Source organism: Argopecten irradians, chromosome 3 (genome assembly GCF_041381155.1).
Source record: "Argopecten irradians isolate NY chromosome 3, Ai_NY, whole genome shotgun sequence".
Taxonomy (NCBI): domain Eukaryota; kingdom Metazoa; phylum Mollusca; class Bivalvia; order Pectinida; family Pectinidae; genus Argopecten; species Argopecten irradians.
The window spans coordinates 45,491,563-45,516,628 of record NC_091136.1 but is presented as its reverse complement, the minus strand read 5'-3'; the positions used below and the strand labels follow the sequence as shown (position 1 = coordinate 45,516,628).

The following is a 25,066-nucleotide window of genomic DNA, read 5'->3' as shown; positions in this document are numbered from 1 at the left end:
TATGTGCTGTATTTTTCATACTCACGAATCAAGAGGAGCTTTGATATGTTATTCATCGCCAAACATTTTGAGAATTACAATACTTTAATTGTTTAGGTTTTGATTTTGCAAAGTGAAGTTACCGCTCAGCATTAATTTTGGGAGTACTGCCTGCCAAAAATCGTGATATTTACGCCTACAGTGTTTTAAAAATACTACATACTAACCAAGATGGCCAGGTTGTGGTCAACCAATTAAATGCGCATTTTTACAATGATATAAGTAATTATTAAGTGACTTCCTCAGATATGGTTTTTCTTAACCATATATCAAGCATAAAACAAGAACTTTTACAATGTGTTAATTCTGGGATTTTGCAAATGCTTATAAAGTGTCATACACGTTTTTGTCATTGCCTTTGAATGATATTCACCACTTAATTATCAAACCTAACTGTTTCCAATACACCACTTAAGAAACAATAGCATGTGCATTTTTGCCCAGTTATACATAACTTAAACGTATGGAGAAGCTTTGATACCGGGTATGTTAAAACTTAATACTTGTGTTTGATATATGTTTAAAAGTTTCTGGAGAGGACACCTACCATCTATATCAAAAGCAATCACAGCTGGAGGTATTATGGACGATTATTTGATAGAAGTGTAAGTAGTTTTAACTTCTACAAAATTCAGAATATCAGTGCACCTTGTTTTGTTTAGGAAATGTTAGGTCCATTTATCTTGAATTGTGTGATAAATACTGTACAAACAGCCGACAAAAATATATATCATTTAACCATACACTTGTTTAGCATACGTTCATAACAATATTGTTCACATCAATTCTACTTCCTCTTAAAATTCTTCTTCTTCTTTAACTTACATTCTACTTTCATCTATCCATTTAAAATATTGTGTGGTATCATGCTTCCCAGAGTCCTCGACTCACAAAAGACTTCATGTCTGGCTGTAATAAATTTGTTAAGAACAATTATACATTTTTGAGTTATTTGTGTTATCAATGCTGAAGGGTAACTTTTTTATCAACAGGTCCAAGACGTACGGACTTATTTTTCGCCTGTGGTTATGGAATCAGGTTATTGTTGTTGTCTTAGATCCGGATTTTATAAAGGTAATCCTTGATAATCAGATCATCCAATTTTATAAACACCAGACAGGTATCCTTTTATCCTTAATATTCGCAATGTCAAGATTGCTTCATTGGCTCGTTTTCTTTGTCAAAATGACTGGGGGAGTAATTTATAATTTAAATTCTCGTGAGAGTGAGGAAGGGGCTCTACTGTCATGTTTGTCCTAACCTCCATAACAGTATTATTTCTCCAGGATGTGCTGGTGACCGGTAACCATCCAAAATCGAGACGTATCTATTCTTCATCGACTGGCGTGTTCGGTGCAAGGTAAAAACTGTCTCTACTGGCATAGTCCATAAATTGATCACATGTTTTAATTAAACGAGTTTTCATGCAACCACATAAGCAAAAGGACTATTCAGAAAAGATAACCTTGAGTTATCTTTTCAATTCACTGCTTCGCTAAGGTGATTTATTTATTTTCCATTGTATGTATTTAATATAGATGGCATTATGTTAAACTATACGTTTTAGAACAAATCGATATGAGTAAGAATATTTTGATATAATTTCAGGTTTGTTAATGAGGGACTTTTAACACAAGTTGATAATAAACTCTGGATACTGCAGCGAATGCATTTCGATAAATGGTTCAAACCACAGTAAGTCAATTCATGTCAAGTTCCGGCAAACGTTATCTATGCACTTTTTAAAAGTTGTCATTAAGATTGAACGTCTTTAAGTGGCATCAAACCAATATGATGCAGAGTTATTCCATGGCAAACGCTGCTTAATTTACATTTGTCTTTTATGATGAAATCCCAAGGAATTTCATATATCATGAATTTCGTTATCGTCTGGATGAACATCACATTTGTGATCGATGATAATAAGCGCTTGACTATATGACAACTGGTATGTAAATATAAAGTGTATTATTCGACTTTCCTTATGAAACATACAACAAAAAATATTGATGAATTCGACGGCATATTATAATTGATAACGTTGAAATTCCAAATCGGATAGCATTTACGATTAAGCAGGTGCAATACAAACGCTGAACCCATTTCCGAGCCGATGTCACGCAGGTTAAAGAAATGCAATACATATCCAACGAGGAGTTGGTTTTTCACATAATAAGGTAAACACACTATTGTAAGAGCTATTTCAGTAGTTCTAGACTTACTCTACTGTCACTTGTCAAGGTTCGGCATACAAGACATGTAAATGCGGACAGCGAGCAAGTACGTGTATCAAGATTCCCCACATGTTTCACCAAAGTGGGCTTTTCTGACACATAACAATGAATACTTCAATTACTCTAACTTCAATAAGAACTGTTTTGTTTCCTGATATATGTGGAATTTCCAATGCGCTCTTAGACTGAATTGTCCCTTTAAGAGAATCTACATTATACCAAAAGTAAAAGAAGAATTACAATGACTTTTAAGTTATATCGTGTAGCATAAGCAAGAATGATATCAAGTTCAGCGATAAAACTTATCACTTTGTGGAAACTGTAAGCAGCATTCAGTAGGAAGAATTGTTTAATGAAAACTCTTTAATAGTAGACCACATTACAAGGAATATAAATATGTCTGTTATCGGGGATCTCTTAAGGATAGACATGAAAGAGTCAGTCCTTTAAACTAAATTTAAGACCTCGCAAATAATAGCAACCAAGTATTTTGAAATACTGTTAAAATAGACAAAATAGAAAAAAAAAACCTCTATCCACATACTTCCGTATCTTTTATTCCTTGTTCTGAAGTTTTGTATGTCTAACATACGCATATTTTTACATTTATTTTATGGAATATCGCTGTACTTTTTTTCCTCTATTTATACAACAATTAAGCTGCATTCGACAATTTGAAAATGAATTCAACGAGTTCGCCAACCGTTATACACAGTTATTGGAGCTATCTGCGGATGGTAGGACAGAGGTACAGACGTTAGACACCTTTAACAAGCTGACCATGCACTTGATTTACAAGGTGTGTTTTCGTGTAGAGCTCAATCAAGTCTATCAAACATCAAATAAATCAATAAAATAGATTTAACCGTACAAAAGATAAATCAATTTAAATGAAATTCTAACATAAATTTAGAAAAGAATATGGCCCCCAAAACAGATAATAAAATTCTAGGAAGACAGGTGTTTGAACCCATGGTATGCCACAATGTCGCTAGAGTATTGCCGAATAAAAACAAACTGCGAAAGATCAATTTCACCTGTCAATACAAAACAGTAGTAACTTAATCTCAACGGTTTATTTTTTCATGCATACAATAATTTTTTATTAAGGAGAGTCGTCCTATTGATAACTATTTCGTTTAGATTTTTCTAGGCTTACAGGGTTCATATAAATGGAAATAGTGGGTCTCAATAAAATAATTCGAACTGTCTCTATTGTAGGTTGCATGTAACGTTGATATGGGGCCGTTGGATGGTCACAATCATCCATTTGTTACTAACATGAAGACAACATTTTCCGGAATCGCAGAACAAATCGTCAATCCGTTTGCAGCTGTAAGTTAATCCTTAGAAACACCAAGATAACCCGGGAATGGACACTGTTGACCTCGGCTTTATCGTGTTGACCAATGATCAGGATAGTGACATCCACGTTCAACTCACGGTCTAGAGAGCGTGGTAGAAACGGAATATTTCCTTTCTTTTTTTTACATAAAAAACACATTTGTTTGAAGCATGAAAAAACATACTACTTTGTTTTTTAAATATGTTCATTCGTAAGATTCATTTAGAGATGCTAGCAGCTATATGCAAAATCAATTTACAATTATAATATTTCGTAAAATTGTTTTGAAAGTTCACAGAAGCACAGATGGTCATGCAGTATGTCATACATGTTTCAGATAAATCCGCTTAAATGGAAATTCCGTTGTGTTGTTCGTGAATCTGTAAATTTTATCCGACAATGTGCAGAAAAGGAGATGCTTGACAGAAAGATTGCAAAACGGAACGGTGAATATGCACCTAATGACCTTTTGGAGAATATAATGGAATTAAAAGGTAACTATTCTGGGTAATCTATGGATATGTCACATCGTCTCATTTTACACGAAATGATAGATGTCTAAGTAGGAATCGAATATAAATGTTACAAGGAGAAGACATACTATTGTAAGCGTGGATAAGTCAGTTAGTAAGCTGTTCGCGGTTTGGTCATTGTCGGGATATGCATCTAAAGTTTAATTATTTACATATCAAGATTTGAATTGAGTGATATATATGCGCATGGACATGTTCGCAGTGATGTAATGAAAGCGAAAGTTCCTATTCCACGACTAATTCACTTTTACAGTAATGCAATACGACAATAAAAAGGCCCATGCTTTCAGTACATTAATATTATTAACCAATACAACCATCAATTTTAGCGAGCGGATAATCTTCGCGGTCGATAATAAATCGTGAAACTGTTTAAAGTACAGGTAAAGTGGAACTCCCAAAGTTTGTCGTGAAATTAAATATCCAGGTAACTGTTTAAAGTACAGGTAAAGTGGGACTCCTAAAGTCTGTTCTGAAATAAAATTTCCACGAAGAGTCATAAGGAATAAAAAAAAAACGCTAAATTAAGTCGTCTCGAAAATAGATTGATTTACAGTAATGTTATCATTAGGTGCAAAAACTAAAATCATCGATTGTTAAATTAAAATAAATTTCTTTCTTGACCAATTATACTGTTTTGCAGAGATACTTCCAAATCGTGTCTTGTTTCAGAAAAACATCCCGGAATAATAACAGACGACGTTTTATTGGACAATTTCCTTACATTTATTGTGGCAGGTAAACTCAATGTTTAAGCCAGTAAGTGCTGACAATATCTTTCCATTGTTTCATGTGGTTAACTGTCAACACTTTTAATTTACAATAAGATGAGAGTTTTTCTAAGATTTTAACTTCCTTTAAAAACGAAAGTGTTATATTCTGAAAGTCGGCGTATTTCATGCATTGAAAATTCCAGAATCTAAACAAATTCACACGCAATTAGAGTTGTATAGAAAAAAAAAAATATACGTTGTATTTTATATAAGATATTAATATTAAGATATTAATGATATAGGACACAAACATGAATATATTGTATTTCGTTTTATGACACAGGACATTAATATGAATATATTGTACTGTTATGATACAGGACATTAATATGAATATATTGTACTGTTCAGGACATTAATATGAATATAGTGTACTGTTATGACACAGGACATTAATATGGAATATATTGTACTGTTATGATACAGGACATTAATATGAATATATTGTACTGTTATGATACAGGACATTAATATGAATATATTGTACTGTTATGACACAGGACATTAATATGAATATATTGTACTGTTATGATACAGGACATTAATATGAATATATTGTACTGTTATGATACAGGACATTAATATGAATATATTGTACTGTTATGATACAGGACATTAATATGAATATAGTGTTGTTATGACACAGGACATTAATATGAATATATTGTACTGTTATGACACAGGACATTAATATGAATATATTGTACTGTTATGATACAGGACATTAATATGAATATTTGTACTGTTATGATACAGGACATTAATATGAATATAGTGTACTGTTATGACACAGGACATTAATATGATATATTGTACTGTTATGATACAGGACATTAATATGAATTTATTGCAACTTGTCCACATACTGACGATAACTAGCCGGATAAACTTGTGCTATTAATATGAATATATTTATCCTGTATCACGTGGATGTTAAATGACGGAACTTTTTCTAACTGACCCAGAACTTGAACCTTCCGGGAATGAAACATTAATATGAATATATTTTACGAATGAAATGTACTGTTATGAAAGTACAGGAAAGTAATTTTTAATATTTATTGAATTTGATATTTTACTTTCAGTGATATTCACTGAATTACAGTTTGACATTAATATGAATACATTTATTGTACTGTTATGATCAAGAAGCGACTCGCTTCGAGCGAAACCAGTAAATAACTGTCATTAATGACATATGAATAAACAGAATATTAGTATCTTACAATACAGTGACTTTGGTGCTCACGGAAGCGAGGACTGTATGATACAGGACATTAATATATGAATATATTGTACTGTTATGACACAGGACATTAATATGAATATATTGTACTGTTATGATACAGGACATTAATATGAATATATTGTACTGTTATGATACAGGACAAGAAACATTAGCCAATGCCTTGTCCTTCACGCTTCTACTCCTCGCCAAGAACCCTGAATGTTACAATCGGTAAGACACAGTATCAGATACCTTGTATGCTTGTTTCCATTAGTTGTGATTTTAAGTCGTTTTCAAAATTGGTTTGGAATTAAAGAAAGAAGATTAATAAAAAAAAAACGCGATTGATACTACAAAGTCCATGTTAATTTAGAACATTCCAGACGTTCTTCGATATTTTACGATGTTCATCATCAAACACAGATTCTATTTTAGAAATTAAAATTTATTTTAAACTCGTTTTACATTAATATTTTCATTTAACATAATGAAGTTTTAAGGCACTTTGAGCGTAAATTCAAAATGAAAAATGAATTAGAAAAAGATACATTAACACTATCGTGAATAACAAATTGAACATTTTTCAGACATTTTTATGAAGACACATGGCTATATTACATTATACAATTATATATGTATCGATAACATTTCAACACACACAATAGTAGAAAGAGTTTCTGAAATAAATGAGGTAGTAAACGATTCCTAAAAATAGATTTTGTTTCTCAAGATTTCAACAAGAAGTGGATGAAAACGTTGGCTCTGTATCTGTGGTTACCACAAACGAATTGGAAAAGTTGACTTACTTGGACATGGTATTGAAAGAGACACTTAGGCTGTATCCTGTTGCCAAGACAACATTCCGGGAAACAGCGAAGGACTATAAACTCGGGGCTCACTGTATACCTGCAGGCACAGATATGATGGTATGTAAAATAGGCCCATATTACAATAGTTCGGTACTTATAGGTAAACTCTACCTGTGGCCACAGTAACATGACGGGGGAAATTATCTGAAGGCACAGACAAGATCGTAAGTAATATTTTTGGATTATTATTCATTATAGAATTGATGTGGCCAGTAGCATAGACTACATCACTTTATATGGCATGAACTAAGCAAAAGAGAATCAAAACATTTACAAATTCAATCATCATCTTATAATTATGTTCTATTTTTTCTAACACCTGAATTATTTAACAGTTGAATGTAGCTTAATCTGTATGTGTTTTTTTTTTAAATCTTTCAGAGTGAATTCATAAATACAACATAATTGGTCCCCCCCCCCCTTTAACAATCTTACTTCAAATACACAGAATCTAGTTTCCATGACTGGCCACAAACCTCATGGGTGGATGACCAATGACTAGTAGGCCTATATGGACATTGGCTGGTCTGTATCCTATGGGTGGAGGGAAACCTTTCACTGAATACTGGATTCAGTACCAATCACCTTTTGAAACCTGGCAATAATTCTCTAAATACATACACTTTTTGACAAATAAACGCCATTGAAACATATCTGTAACTATAAACTTCCACGTTCAAATTTTACATTTGACAATGATAAGATGTTTATACTGTTATATATTATAAACAACACTGTATATCTTATGTAATTTGCTTTGCATTTGTTACTTAGGGAGAGAACTCACATAGGTCATGCCTGTTGTTCAATCATTTTTCAAATAAATTTTTGATATAAAATTTGTTGAAATTAAAAAAATGTATGTTTAACATTACTTTTGGTGAGTTATTTTCAGATAATCATTTAACACAACATTTCATTCCAGTTAAAAATATATACTTACGAATGTTGTTAAACCATATTGCTAAAATGGAATTTTTTATGAAATGCCATCCTTACCTCTCTTAATACACGGTGTACACACCATGTAAGGATAAACACCTTCAAAGTGTATTGGACATGATTCTAATTTACCATGGAATTTACTTTTCATACCTTAACACCAGGTTAGTTTCTACGCAACATCTAGAGTTGAGCAGAATGTGAGAGATCCCACTCAGTTCCGACCGGACCGATTCGACAGAAACAGCACAGAAAAGTTAGTAATCGTTCAATAGTGTGTTATATAGATCAGGATTATCTAATCATCCAGCATGTTTTACGATAATATGTCAATCATTTTATATTAGCTGTATTTGAACCTTATGAAATAAGAATATTATCTTTTCAGGCCATGTAAATATGTGTCGACACCATTTTCAGCTGGACCCCACATATGCATCGGGAAAACGTTTGCGGAGGTAGGTTCATTATTGATGTTTAATTCTATAAGGAACAGAGCTATCTGAGATCAATTATAGATTGTATCACAGCTTATCAACTGTTAAACATACCAATTACTTTGTTGTAAGTATCAGCCTATAAAAAGGTCATATTTACCAAACGTATAAGTTATCAAACCAACTTCATTTTGTCAAAAAAAAACATCTATTTCAATTCTGCAACACTGCCCTGCAATGTTACGGAAAGATATTATGAAAACAATCAATATATATATATAATGATTGGTAGAACGAACTGTATGTACTTTATGGAAAATGCTATCGTTGGGGTATGAAGACGAAAAATAATTTCAGATGTTTTAGAAATGTAAATCTATTTAGAATATTCGAGTTTCTTTTTCACAACGTCATGTGATTTTATAGGCTAAGACTAAAAGCTTGTCGTCGATAATGTTAGCTATCATAATACCTACAGATTTCCATATGCGATACAATTCCGCACGCTGTAAAATTTCGAGAAAATAAATATTCAGGAAAGATTCACTCACAATGACAACAGGGCATTTTAACGACGTGTAATTTACCGACGATTAGTCGATTGGTTTCACCTTCTGGTGATTGTGGCGTCATCTTTTGGTATAGAGTTTGTGACGTCATAATCATAGGGTGATGCGACGTCGACGGTAAATCGTACTTTGCCCACGTCGTATTGGGATCTCGAATAACCACTTTAAATAGCCGTGCAAAGTCAATGAATGTATGCTTCTGCTAGTCGACTTGATTTTACCTGTATCATGTTTACGTGGTTTGTCATCTGTATGTCTACTAGTCGATTTTACCTGTATCATGTTTACGTGGTTTGTCATCTTTATGTCTACTAGTCAACTTTACATTACCTGTATCATGTTTACGTGGTTTGTCATGTATCATGTTTACGTGGTTTGTCATCTGTATGTCTACTAGTCGACTTTACATTATCATGTTTACGTGGTTTGTCATCTGTATGTCTACTAGTCGACTTTACATGTATCATGTTTACGTGGTTTGTCATCTTTATGTCTACTAGTCGACTTTACATGTATCATGTTTACGTGGTTTGTCATCTTTATGTCTACTAGTCAACTTGATTTTACATGTATCATGTTTACGTGGTTTGTCATCTGTATGTCTACTAGTCAACTTTACATGTATCATGTTTACGTGGTTTGTCATCTGTTATGTCTACTAGTCAACTTTTTACATGTATCATGTTTACGTGGTTTGTCATCTTTATGTCTACTAGTCAACTTTACATGTATCATGTTTACGTGGTTTGTCATCTTTATGTCTACTAGTCAACTTTCATGTATCATGTTTACGTGGTTTGTCATCTTTATGTCTACTAGTCAACTTTTACATGTATCATGTTTACGTGGTTTGTCATCTTTATGTCTACTAGTCAACTTTTACATGTATCATGTTTACGTGGTTTGTCATCTTTATGTCTACTAGTCAACTTTACATGTATCATGTTTACGTGGTTTGTCATCTTTATGTCTACTAGTCAACTTGATTTTACATGTATCATGTTTACGTGGTTTGTCATCTTTATGTCTACTAGTCAACTTTACATGTATCATGTTTACGTGGTTTGTCATCTGTATGTCTACTAGTCGACTTTACATGTATCATGTTTACGTGGTTTGTCATCTGTATGTCTACTAGTCGACTTTACATGTATCATGTTTACGTGGTTTGTCATCTGTATGTCTACTAGTCGACTTTACATGTATCATGTTTACGTGGTTTGTCATCTGTATGTCTACTAGTCGACTTTACATGTATCATGTTTACGTGGTTTGTCATCTGTATGTCTACTAGTCGACTTTACATGTATCATGTTTACGTGGTTTGTCATCTTTATGTCTACTAGTCGACTTGATTTTACATGTATCATGTTTACGTGGTTTGTCATCTTTATGTCTACTAGTCGACTTGATTTTACATGTATCATGTTTACGTGGTTTGTCATCTTTATGTCTACTAGTCAACTTGATTTTACATGTATCATGTTTACGTGGTTTGTCATCTTTATGTCTACTAGTCGACTTTACATGTATCATGTTTACGTGTTTGTCATCTTTATGTCTACTAGTCAACTTGATTTTACATGTATCATGTTTACGTGGTTTGTCATCTTTATGTCTACTAGTCAACTTGATTTTACATGTATCATGTTTACGTGGTTTGTCATCTTTATGTCTACTAGTCGACTTGATTTTACATGTATCATGTTTACGTGGTTTGTCATCTTTATGTCTACTAGTCGACTTTACATGTATCATGTTTACGTGGTTTGTCATCTGTATGTCTACTAGTCGACTTTACATGTATCATGTTTACGTGGTTTGTCATCTGTATGTCTACTAGTCGACTTGATTTTACATGTATCATGTTTACGTGGTTTGTCATCTTTATGTCTACTAGTCGACTTTACATGTATCATGTTTACGTGGTTTGTCATCTTTATGTCTACTAGTCGACTTTACATGTATCATGTTTACGTGGTTTGTCATCTTTATGTCTACTAGTCCGACTTTACATTACATGTTTACTTGGTTGTCATCTTTATGTACTAGTCGACTTAACATGTATCATACGTGGTTTGTCATCTTATGTCTACTAGTCAACTTTACATGTATCATGTTTACGTGGTTTGTCATCTTATGTCTACTAGTCGACTTTACATGTATCATGTTTACGTGGTTTGTCATCTGTTATGTCTACTAGTCGACTTTACATGTATCATGTTTACGTGGTTTGTCATCTGTATGTCTACTAGTCGACTTGATTTTACATGTATCATGTTTACGTGGTTTGTCATCTGTATGTCTACTAGTCAACTTTACATGTATCATGTTTACGTGGTTTGTCATCTGTATGTCTACTAGTCAACTTTACATGTATCATGTTTACGTGGTTTGTCATCTGTATGTCTACTAGTCGACTTTACATGTATCATGTTTACGTGGTTTGTCATCTGTATGTCTACTAGTCGACTTTACATGTATCATGTTTACGTGGTTTGTCATCTGTATGTCTACTAGTCAACTTTTTACATGTATCATGTTTACGTGGTTTGTCATCTGTATGTCTACTAGTCAACTTGACTTTACATGTATCATGTTTACGTGGTTTGTCATCTTTATGTCTACTAGTCAACTTGATTTTACATGTATCATGTTTACGTGGTTTGTCATCTGTATGTCTACTAGTCGACTTGATTTTACATGTATCATGTTTACGTGGTTTGTCATCTGTATGTCTACTAGTCGACTTAACATGTATCATGTTTACGTGGTTTGTCATCTTTATGTCTACTAGTCAACTTGATACATGTATCATGTTTACGTGGTTTGTCATCTGTATGTCTACTAGTCAACTTTACATGTATCATGTTTACGTGGTTTGTCATTTGTATGTCTACTAGTCACTTTAATTACATGTATCATGTTTAACGTGGTTTGTCATCTGTATGTCTACTAGTCAACTTTACATGTAATCATGTTTACGTGGTTTGTCATCTGTATGTCTACTAGTCGACTTTACATGTATCATGTTTACGTGGTTTGTCATCTTTATGTCAACTAGTCAACTTTACATGTATCATGTTTACGTGGTTTGTCATCTGTATGTCTACTAGTCGACTTGATTTTACATGTATCATGTTTACGTGGTTTGTCATCTTTATGTCTACTAGTCGACTTAACATGTATCATGTTTACGTGGTTTGTCATCTTTATGTCTACTAGTCGACTTTACATGTATCATGTTTACGTGGTTTGTCATCTGTATGTCTACTAGTCGACTTGATTTTACATGTATCATGTTTACGTGGTTTGTCATCTGTATGTCTACTAGTCGACTTTACATGTATCATGTTTACGTGGTTTGTCATCTTTATGTCTACTAGTCGACTTTACATGTATCATGTTTACGTGGTTTGTCATCTTTATGTCTACTAGTCGACTTGATTTTACATGTATCATGTTTACGTGGTTTGTCATCTTTATGTCTACTAGTCGACTTTACATGTATCATGTTTACGTGGTTTGTCATCTGTATGTCTACTAGTCGACTTTTATTACATGTATCATGTTTACGTGGTTTGTCATCTGTATGTCTACTAGTCGACTTTACATGTATCATGTTTACGTGGTTTGTCATCTGTATGTCTACTAGTCGAACTTGATTTTACATGTATCATGTTTACGTGGTTTGTCATCTTTATGTCTACTAGTCGACTTTACATGTATCATGTTTACGTGGTTTGTCATCTTTATGTCTACTAGTCAACTTGATTTTACATGTATCATGTTTACGTGGTTTGTCATCTGTTATGTCTACTAGTCAACTTGATTTGTACATGTATCATGTTTACGTGGTTTGTCATCTTTATGTCTACTAGTCAACTTGATTTTACATGTATCATGTTTACGTGGTTTGTCATCTTTATGTCTACTAGTCAACTTTTTACATGTATCATGTTTTACGTGGTTTGTCATCTGTATGTCTACTAGTCGACTTGACTTTACATGTATCATGTTTACGTGGTTTGTCATCTGTATGTCTACTAGTCGACTTTTACATGTATCATGTTTACGTGGTTTGTCATCTTTATGTCTACTAGTCAACTTGATTTTACATGTATCATGTTTACGTGGTTTGTCATCTTTATGTCTACTAGTCGACTTTACATGTATCATGTTTACGTGGTTTGTCATCTTTATGTCTACTAGTCAACTTGATTTTACATGTATCATGTTTACGTGGTTTGTCATCTTTTATGTCTACTAGTCGACTTTACATGTATCATGTTTACGTGGTTTGTCATCTTTATGTTACTAGTCGACTTGATTTACATGTATCATGTTTACGTGGTTTGTCATCTTTATGTCTACTAGTCAACTGACTTTACATGTATCATGTTTACGTGGTTTTGTCATCTTATGTCTACTAGTCAACTTGATTTTACATGTATCGTGTTAACGTGGTTTGTCATCTGTATGTCTACTAGTCCGACTTTTACATGTATCATGTTTACGTGGTTTGTCATCTTTATGTCTACTAGTCGACTTAACATGTAATCAATTTTACGTGGTTTGCATCTTTATGTCTAACTAGCCACTTTAACATGTATCATGTTTACGTGGTTTGTCATCTTTATGGTCTACTAGTCACTTGATTTTACATGTATCATGTTTACGTGGTTTGTCATCTTTATGTCTACTAGTCGACTTGATTTTACATGTATCATGTTTACGTGGTTTGTCATCTTTATGTCTACTAGTCAACTTTACATGTATCATGTTTACGTGGTTTGTCATCTTTATGTCTACTAGTCGACTTTACCATGTATCATGTTTACGTGGTTTGTCATCTTTATGTCTACTAGTCAACTTTTACATGTATCATGTTTTACGTGGTTTGTCATCTGTATGTCTACTAGTCGACTTTATTTTACATGTATCATGTTTACGTGGTTTGTCATCTTTATGTCTACTAGTCAACTTGATTTTACATGTATCATGTTTACGTGGTTTGTCATCTTTATGTCTACTAGTCGACTTTTTACATGTATCATGTTTACGTGGTTTGTCATCTTTATGTCTACTAGTCGACTTTTACCATGTATCATGTTTACGTGGTTTGTCATCTTTATGTCTACTAGTCAACTTGATTTTACATGTATCATGTTTACGTGGTTTGTCATCTTATGTCTACTAGTCAACTTGATTTTACATGTATCATGTTTACGTGGTTTGTCATCTTTATGTCTACTAGTCGACTTGATTTTACATGTATCATGTTTTACGTGGTTTGTCATCTTATGTCTACTAGTCAACTTGATTTTACATGTATCATGTTTACGTGGTTTGTCATCTGTATGTCTACTAGTCGACTTTACATGTATCATGTTTACGTGGTTTGTCATCTTTATGTCTACTAGTCAACTTTACATTTATCATGTTTAACGTGGTTTGTCATCTTTATGTCTACTATCGACTTTACAGTATCATGTTACGTGGTTTGTCATCTTTATGTCTACTAGTCAACTTGATTTTACATGTATCATGTTTACGTGGTTTGTCATCTTTATGTCTACTAGTCAACTTGATTTTACATGTATCATGTTTACGTGGTTTGTCATCTTTATGTCTACTAGTTTGATTTACATGTATCATGTTTACGTGGTTTGTCATCTGTATGTCTACTAGTCGACTTTACATGTATCATGTTTACGTGGTTTGTCATCTTTATGTCTACTAGTCGACTTTTACATGTATCATGTTTACGTGGTTTGTCATCTTTATGTCTACTAGTCAACTTTTACATGTATCATGTTTACGTGGTTTGTCATCTGTATGTCTACTAGTCAACTTTTTTACATGTATCATGTTTACGTGGTTTGTCATCTTTATGTCTACTAGTCGACTTGATTTTTACATGTATCATGTTTACGTGGTTTGTCATCTTTATGTCTACTAGTCAACTTGATTTTTACATGTATCGTGTTTACGTGGTTTGTCATCTGTATGTCTACTAGTCAACTTGATTTTACATGTATCATGTTTACGTGGTTTGTCATCTTTATGTCTACTAGTCAACTTGATTTTACATGTATCATGTTTACGTGGTTTGTCATCTTTATGTCTACTAGTCGACTTTACATGTATCATGTTTACGTGGTTTGTCATCTGTATGTCTACTAGTCAACTTGATTTTACATGTATCATGTTTACGTGGTTTGTCATCTTTATGTCTACTAGTCAACTTGATTTTACATGTATCATGTTTACGTGGTTTGTCATCTGTATGTCTACTAGTCAACTTGATTTTACATGTATCATGTTTACGTGGTTTGTCATCTTTATGTCTACTAGTCAACTTGATTTTACATGTATCATGTTTACGTGGTTTGTCATCTTTATGTCTACTAGTCGACTTTACATGTATCATGTTTACGTGGTTTGTCATCTGTATGTCTACTAGTCGACTTTTTTACATGTATCATGTTTACGTGGTTTGTCATCTGTATGTCTACTAGTCGACTTTACCTGTATCATGTTTACGTGGTTTGTCATCTTTATGTCTACTAGTCAACTTGATTTTACATGTATCATGTTTACGTGGTTTGTCATCTTTATGTCTACTAGTCAACTTGATTTTACATGTATCATGTTTACGTGGTTTGTCATCTTTATGTCTACTAGTCGACTTTACATGTATCATGTTTACGTGGTTTGTCATCTTTATGTCTACTAGTCGACTTTACATGTATCATGTTTACGTGGTTTGTCATCTTTATGTCTACTAGTCAACTTGATTTTACATGTATCATGTTTACGTGGTTTGTCATCTTTATGTCTACTAGTCAACTTGATTTTACATGTATCATGTTTACGTGGTTTGTCATCTTTATGTCTACTAGTCAACTTGATTTTACATGTATCATGTTTACGTGGTTTTGTCATCTTTATGTCTACTAGTCGACTTTTTTACATGTATCATGTTTTCTACGTGGTTTGTCATCTTTATGTCTACTAGTCGACTTTTTTTTACATGTATCATGTTTTACGTGGTTTGTCATCTGTATGTCTACTAGTCGACTTGATTTTACATGTATCATGTTTACGTGGTTTGTCATCTTTATGTCTACTAGTCAACTTGATTTTACATGTATCATGTTTACGTGGTTTGTCATCTTTATGTCTACTAGTCAACTTGATTTTACATGTATCATGTTTACGTGGTTTGTCATCTTTATGTCTACTAGTCAACTTGATTTTACCTGTATCATGTTTACGTGGTTTGTCATCTTTATGTCTACTAGTCGACTTTACATGTATCATGTTTACGTGGTTTGTCATCTGTATGTCTACTAGTCAACTTGATTTTACCTGTATCATGTTTACGTGGTTTGTCATCTTTATGTCTACTAGTCAACTTGATTTTACATGTATCATGTTTACGTGGTTTGTCATCTTTATGTCTACTAGTCGACTTGATTTTACATGTATCATGTTTACGTGGTTTGTCATCTTTATGTCTACTAGTCAACTTGATTTTACATGTATCATGTTTACGTGGTTTGTCATCTTTATGTCTACTAGTCAACTTGATTTTACATGTATCATGTTTACGTGGTTTGTCATCTTTATGTCTACTAGTCAACTTGATTTTACATGTATCATGTTTACGTGGTTTGTCATCTTTATGTCTACTAGTCGACTTTACATGTATCATGTTTACGTGGTTTGTCATCTTTATGTCTACTAGTCAACTTGATTTTACATGTATCATGTTTACGTGGTTTGTCATCTTTATGTCTACTAGTCAACTTGATTTTACATGTATCATGTTTACGTGGTTTGTCATCTTTATGTCTACTAGTCGACTTGATTTTACATGTATCATGTTTACGTGGTTTGTCATCTTTATGTCTACTAGTCGACTTTACATGTATCATGTTTACGTGGTTTGTCATCTGTTATGTCTACTAGTCGACTTTACATTGTATCATGTTACGTGGTTTGTCATCTGTATGTCTACGTGGTTTGTCATCATGTTACGTGTTTGTCATCTATGTCTACTAGTCAACTTGATTTTACATGTATCATGTTTTACGTGGTTTGTCATCTTTATGTCTACTAGTCACTTTACATGTATCATGTTTACGTGGTTTGTCATCTTTATGTCTACTAGTCAACTTGATTTTACATGTATCATGTTTACGTGGTTTGTCATCTTTATGTCTACTAGTCGACTTTACATGTATACACTGTTTGATCTTATGTTTTACGTGGTTTGTGTTGTCATCTTTATGTCTACTAGTCACTTGATTTTACATGTATCATGTTTACGTGGTTTGTCATCTTTATGTCTACTAGTCAACTTGATTTTACCTGTATCATGTTTACGTGGTTTGTCATCTTTATGTCTACTAGTCAACTTGATTTTACATGTATCATGTTTACGTGGTTTGTCATCTTTATGTCTACTAGTCAACTTGATTTTACATGTATCATGTTTACGTGGTTTGTCATCTTTATGTCTACTAGTCGAACTTTACATGTATCATGTTTACGTGGTTTGTCATCTGTATGTCTACTAGTCAACTTGATTTTACATGTATCATGTTTACGTGGTTTGTCATCTTATTATGTCTACTAGTCAACTTGATTTTACATGTATCATGTTTAAGTGGTTTGTCATCTTTATGTCTACTAGTCGACTTGACTTTACATGTATCATGTTTAAGTGGTTTGTCATCTTTATATCTACTAGTCGACTTTACATGTTATCATGTTTACGTGGTTTGTCATCTTTATGTCTACTAGTCGACTTTACATGTATCATGTTTACGTGGTTTTGTCATCTTTATGTCTACTAGTCAACTTGATTTTTACATGTATCATGTTTACGTGGTTTGTCATCTTTATGTCTACTAGTCAACTTGATTGTACATGTATCATGCTTTACGTGGTTTGTCATCTTTATGTCTACTAGTCAACTTGATTTTACATGTATCATGTTTACGTGGTTTGTCATCTTTATGTCTACTAGTCGACTTTACATGTATCATGTTTACGTGGTTTGTCATCTTTATGTCTACTAGTCACTTGATTTTACATGTATCATGTTTTACGTGGTTTGTCATCTTTATGTCTACTAGTCGACTTTACATGTATCATGTTTACGTGGTTTGTCATCTTTATGTCTACTAGTCGACTTGATTTTACATGTATCATGTTTACGTGGTTTGTCATCTTTATGTCTACTAGTCGATTTTACATGTATCATGTTTACGTGGTTTGTCATCTTATCATGTCTACTAGTCAACTTGATTTTACATGTATCAATGTTTACGTGGTTTGTCATCTTTATGTCTACTAGTCAACTTGATTTTACATGTATCATGTTTACGTGGTTTGTCATCTTTATGTCTACTAGTCAACTTGATTTTACATGTATCATGTTTACGTGGTTTGTCATCTTTATGTCTACTAGTCGACTTGATTTTACATGTATCATGTTTACGTGGTTTGTCATCTTTATGTCTACTAGTCAACTTTACATGTATCATGTTTACGTGGTTTGTCATCTGTATGTCTACTAGTCGACTTTACATGTATCATGTTTACGTGGTTTGTCATCTTTATGTCTACTAGTCGACTTTACATGTATCATGTTTAAGTGGTTTGTCATCTTTATATATTGCTGATCGTTTGGTTCTGTTAATGGTTTTCCATGGTCTTGTTCTTCTTAACAGATGGCGATGAAAACAATAATTGTGAAGATTATGCAGAATTTTGAATTTGAGCTGGCCCCTGGTCAAACAAGCGAAATAAGGGACAATACAACTATACAGCCCAAAGATGGTGTGAAGTGTTACTTCCGGCAACGAAGCAATAATGTTGGCATCCGTTAGAATATTGCATATACATCATTAAAAACAAACGAACTGTTCTTGTGTTCCTTTATAAATTCATAATTTATGAAATAATATTTCATTCCATCATGTCATCTAAATAGGCGAAAATAGCCTTTTTATGAGATAATCAGTTTGGAATTATACTACATGCCAATGTTTGGTTTGAATCATTCATGTTGTTTTTAGATCCCAGATTGTAACAGAATTCGCTAGGTACCAAGGTTTTCTATCAACCACTATACATAATATATCCTTATAAAACTTCACAGAAGTACTCACATTTTCACGAGAATAAGAGAGCTTGACAAAACATAATCCGAAAGGAAACCCAGAAATAGATAAAGTGTCTACCAATAAACATGAAATAGATAGGATATGTCTACTCAGAGATAATTGCTTGGTGGGTTAACAGATTCAATTGTTTATTGACAATATCATAAACTGCAATTAAAGCCTAATATCACCATGCCTGAAGGCACATGAATGGTATATAAGTCCTGAAACAAAGACGCTTCAGACTCCGGGACGTCTAATTACTGCACCTAGCATCATACCTCAGTTATACTAACGCATGCTCCATACTAAATAGTCAACTATTGACTGTCGACATGGTCATCTTAAACAGTAACCCTATGCACTATCTAAGAGTGTGGAAGCTTTTGCGTTAGAAGATAAAAATGCTGATGCGTCTGCATATGAGATGAATTGTGGGAAAAGCTGTCGAAGAAACAAGATGGATACGATGAATAAAAAGAAAGAATAAGCGTAGAATATTTTTAGTCTGTTTAATAGAATTTCTACTGTACGGTAAAATGATCATTTAAATCATAAATACAGGATGATTATTTTAGCATTAGGATATGAACCTTGAGAAGGAATGTGAAGTTTTACACTACAAAATGGGATATTTCGATGAACCACGTAACGTGTAACTAAAGCAAAATTAAGTTATTATCGACCAAGATTGACCAGTTTAAAAAAAAACAGAAAGAATTATCTCATGCTACTGGTCCAGTTTCAAGACCTCTACCTACAGTAGGCCTTTCAGAACTTGACAAGAAGTAGTTCAAGAGATTTTGGGACTTTTGGCCCCTGTGATCCGATCTATGCCCTGTGGCATCGAGTTTCGTCGTTGTCAATATGTACGTTAATGGATTGTTGTCTGTCATCACTGTGAAGTTCTGTCCATATAGGTAGTCGTGAAACTTCTCGCAAAGTGCCCATTTAAGTGCCAGAAACTCTAGCTTGTGTGCCGGATAGTTCCTCTCAGATTTACTCAAACCCCTGCTGGCGTATGCGATAACCCATTTTCTTCTTGATAAAGGACAGCTCTTAGGCCTTTAAGGGAAGCATCAGTATGTACTTCTCGAAAGGCTTCTTAAAGTCCGGGTATCCGAGAATGGGCGGAGAAATCAATGCATCCTTGAGTGCTGTGAAGGCATCCTCTTGCTCAACTTCCATTTCCATTCTCGGGGTGGCAATGCCTTCAATTTCCCTTTACCATTCGTCTTCCTATGTGTAGGCATTAAATCGGTAAGGGGTCGAGCTATCTTGGAGGAAATCCTTTATAAATTCCCCGGTAATATCCTATGAATCCGAGAAACTGCCTCACTTCCTCTGGAGTACTAGGGCGTGGCCATGTCTTTACCTTCTCCACTTTGTCGGGGTCCGGCTCTACTCCATCTGCTGAGACAATATGTCCGACATACTTATCCCTCAGCATGAAGAAAGCACATTTCTTCGGAGACAGCTTCAAGTTTGACTCTCGAATCCGCTGCAGTACTTTCTCCACCCTCAGTAGATGTTCCTCGTAAGCGTCAGAAAAGATGATCATGTCATCCAGATAAATGAAACAATACGTTAAATGAAGGTCTCCCAGGCATTCCTCGATAAGGCGCTGATACGTCGCTGGTGCGTTAGCCAGTCTAAATGGCAGTCGGTTAAATTCATAAAACCCAAGCGCTCCAACGGTAAATGCTGTTCTCGCCTTATGATCCTCATCTATTTCCAACTGGTGGTATTCGGACTTCATATCACGCACCGTGAAGTATCTATTTCCAGCTAATGAGTCCAGGATATCTTCAATTCTTAGAAGTGCGTAGGCGCCCTTTATGGTTCTCTGGTTCAAGCATATACCTGCATTACCTAACCTGCAAAAGAACACAAAGTACAAACACAGAACACTGAATATGTAACACCACAACACCCGTTACCTCACACATATACAATACAATGGTAATGTACACAGGACTGTGTCACTGTTGTAGTCAGTGTGATGTCAGTGGAAAAAACTATAAATCCTATCCAAAATAACGTTCCCAAAAAAACAAGTACCACTATAGAATTTATAGCAAAGGAAAAGAATTAAGAAAAATAACAAAAAAAATAATTTAGCGAAGAAAATTCACTAGCTGTCTGCCAACAAAGCCGAAGTCATAATTGACAACAAAAAAGTTCAAATTAGTACAAGTGTAAGCAAATGAAATAAGTAAAAAAGATATTTCATCAAAGTTTACATGATATATAAAAATGACTAGTAGCAAAAAACAATCCATGCTGACCTAAGGAATATCAAATAAACATGTAAAATTAATATTAAAGAATACATTTCATATCATAAAAGTTCAATGCACAGCTTTAATGTTCATTCACAGGCACTGGTTAACTTTATAACAATGGGTCATGTAAGGACGTGTTCCGGAGTTTCACAAATCAGGCACTTCTTGGCTGTGGTAATATGTCGGATCCTCCAACTGGGAATCCTCCAACTGAATCACATGTAATTATAATGTATACGCATAGGGATACATGTGAACTGAAAGTTCGGGGATCAAGGTCACATCAACAATCATGGTTAATCAACAGAGTAATACTTTACAAAGTTCCATGGTCACCTCTACTGCGGTGGTCTATCAATACAGTAATAATGTAAAGTTCAGTCATGGTCAACACCACTATACCGTATGCTGTATCACAAAGCGAGTGGACATCATCCGGCATCGGGTTCACCTCCATATAGAATTCAAGGTATATTCCAAATGAAATATATGTATGGTCCAACACACTAACTATATATCCAAACACAGGCACTATATAGGCGCTGAACAATTCACATTAATTTTTTTCCATCAGGAATATATAATGGTAACTTGAAAACTCCAACTGAATTCCTCTCATGTTCCATGCAGGTCCCTTACAAATGGGCGCCATTTTGTTACCGGTTTGTGAACTGGATCTTAACAATCAGAACTCATAAACAACCGAGTCGGGTTCACTGGTATTTATTCACAATAATTAGAACTGCCTGCATGTTGGTTCCAGTTGGCCAAGTTCCATATACAGCAATGAATGTACGTACATGTATCTGATTATTGATAAAGATATAGATATAGGATATAGATAGGACCCTGACACATATAAATGAAACATTAGGATCGCTACCATACCTAACATACAATACTAAACGTGTACACTAGACAAGTTATCCCTATCGAAATATCACAGTTATATAGATACAAATACATAAGTAAAACTCTATAATTTCCTATCTGTAAAGGTAGTTACCATTACCTTACAACCATGCATTAGCATGATAGATAAAGAGAAATATTTACCCTATACTCTATAAATATACATAAAGAGTACGATATACACAAGGGGAGGTAATCCGCTTGTCAGGTAACAAGGGGAAGTAACCCACTTGTTACGAACAAGGGGAAATAATCCACTTGCACACTTAACACCATTAAAACTAGTACAATATGGAAAATAGATATTATTCCAATATACACATAAATATACCAATTACATTGTGTTACATATTATAGCAAATTCAATAATATTTTACTTTATCAGATCAACATACAAAGCATTTCTAACTATAATATGTATGTAGCTTACCTCAACTATGGGTAAAGGGTCGCTTATGACTATAATGTATACAGCAGAATACCTGCAGACATCTACATGATTCCACTGAAAGATTTATAAATAAATCAATCAGTAACAAGTATAAAACCATACACAATTACTTTTAAAATACATACACAAATTACACAGTTACTAAATTCATACTGGATTTAGAGATATGACAAATGTAAGTTACAATCTAATTCAAATTGCACTCTATTCAAAATGTATACACTTTCTCAATAATTAATTGAATCAATCTACATTTCTTAATTACCATACTTTAGATACCAAAATAATATGTAAAAAGATAATATAAAAAGTATTAGACTTACATTTGGGTTTGTAGCTTATAGGCATATACCAGGATATAAATCTAAAAAAAAACGGAGATGTTGCTCCTTCCCCAGATCTCAAGCTACTGTCTAATATTTGCACAAAGACTTTCCCTCCAAAAATATATCAACCAATAAGACAACAGGTCAGATAGGTCAGGTCAAGGTCAAACACTGGACTTTACTCTACATGCACACAGGACATGGACAGTACATTTAATAGTGGACACTCAAAAAGACAAGTCACATGACCATACATACTTCATACATACACAGGTAAAATCTGTTTATAGCTCACCAGGCAGAGTGAAGTGAGCTCACTCTACATATAAACATTACTTGTATATCACAGAGCACTTACCACACTCTGTGATACATAATTCAGTGAGACATCAACATTACATTGACCCGAAAGAAGTTACTTTAAAACAAATGAAATTAAAACAATATACAAGACATGTATCAATATACAATACAATCAAATTAATAAAATACAAATTAACTAATTAATAGTGGAATTGTCCACTTGGTCACATACAGATATCTCTTTTTCTCCTGAAAATAGACATCTTCTTTTAAATTACAGATATCTCTATTTCAAATTCTTGTCCAATTAAAAATAAAATTTTAAATTAAAATTAAAATATAGATATCTTTAATTGAATTAGAGAAGGTATCTCAATTTGAATTTAAGACATCTGTATTTGAGTCATTCTCAGAAAAGTTCCAAATTGCTGTCTTCTCTATATATTTGCTATTATATATTTTCTCTATATATCTTTTTAGAAATATTTTAATAGGAAAAGGTTTATGTATAAGGCTTAAAACTGACTTTACCAAGAAACTAACTTTTTAATGCGTTTTGTTTTGAAAATGACAATGATATGTTGAAGGTTTTTTTTTTTCAATTCAATGTAGGGCTCAACCACAGGACATGTCACCAGAAATATTACCCAAATTCCATACTTAAACCTGACAATGCAAGTTAAAAAAAGCATGCAATTTGAAATTTTTTTTTTTTTTTCAAAATTTGCTTCCGAGACTTTCCTCTCAGTTATGACAGAGTCGGATCCAAGGAAGTTGTAGACGCCATTTCATTTTTATTTTCATGCTTAGTTACCTTCACTGAACCTACTCCTATAAAGGGAAGCACGTGAGACTTGATGACAGGCGAGCAACATACAATTACTTGTCTCGGATACAGAACTACTATTTAGTATCAAATTGAGAATGTTATCAGTTTGTGCTATGATGAAATAGTCCTTTACCTGCCTTTACAGGATGCCATGTTAATCTAGACAGCCTTTTACCATAGGATGTCATCTGAAATCTAGACTGTCTTTTACCAAGGAATGTCATGTTAAATCTAGACAGCTTTACACATAGTGATGTCATGTAAAAATGCGCCATGTAAACTAGACAGTCTTTACCATAGGATGTCATGTAAAAACAGACAGTCTTTACCAAAAACAGGATGTCCATGTCTAAAACCTAGACAGTCTTTACCCACAGGATGTCATGTAAAAACCTAGACAGTCCATGTAAAAACCTAGACAGTCTTTACCACAGGATGTCATGTAAAAACCTAGACAGTCTTTACCACAGGATGTCATGTAAAAACCTAGACAGTCTTTACCACAGGATGTCACGTAAAAACCTAGACAGTCTTTACCACAGGATGTCATGTAAAAACCTAGACAGTCTTTACCACTAATGCACATGTATGACAGTCAGGATGTGAAAAAACCTAGACAGACAGTCTTACCACAGGATGTCATGTAAAAACCTAGACAGTCTTTACCACAGGATGTCATGTAAAAAACCTAGACAGTCTTTACCACAGGATGTCATGTAAAAACCTAGACAGTCTTTACCACAGGATGTCATGTAAAAACCTAGACAGTCTTTACCACAGGATGTCATGTAAAAACCTAGACAGTCTTTA

The 25,066-nt window shown here is 33.7% G+C and overlaps 1 protein-coding gene across 1 annotated transcript; it reads left to right on the top strand.

The window, feature by feature from the left end:
- The first annotated feature begins 543 nt into the window (after positions 1-543).
- On the top strand, positions 544-18,904 carry LOC138320054 (cholesterol 24-hydroxylase-like). The gene is made up of 13 exons (XM_069263142.1): positions 544-644; positions 1,032-1,113; positions 1,326-1,399; positions 1,648-1,734; positions 2,934-3,072; positions 3,495-3,608; positions 3,956-4,112; positions 4,824-4,889; positions 6,311-6,383; positions 6,883-7,078; positions 8,128-8,219; positions 8,352-8,421; positions 18,716-18,904. The coding sequence occupies exons 1-13, from the start codon at positions 556-558 to the stop codon at positions 18,872-18,874; spliced, it is 1,398 nt and encodes a 465-aa protein (XP_069119243.1). The 5' UTR covers positions 544-555; the 3' UTR covers positions 18,875-18,904.
- Positions 18,905-25,066: the final 6,162 nt, after the last annotated feature.

Bases quoted from the DNA above. Each gene is read 5' to 3' on its own strand.
- LOC138320054 (XM_069263142.1), top strand. From the start codon at position 556: ATGTTTAAAAGTTTCTGGAGAGGACACCTACCATCTATATCAAAAGCA. The intron at 3,073-3,494 runs GTGTGTTTTCGT...TCTCTATTGTAG, and splicing joins CCATGCACTTGATTTACAAG to GTTGCATGTAACGTTGATAT. The intron at 4,890-6,310 runs GTAAACTCAATG...GTTATGATACAG, and splicing joins CCTTACATTTATTGTGGCAG to GACAAGAAACATTAGCCAAT.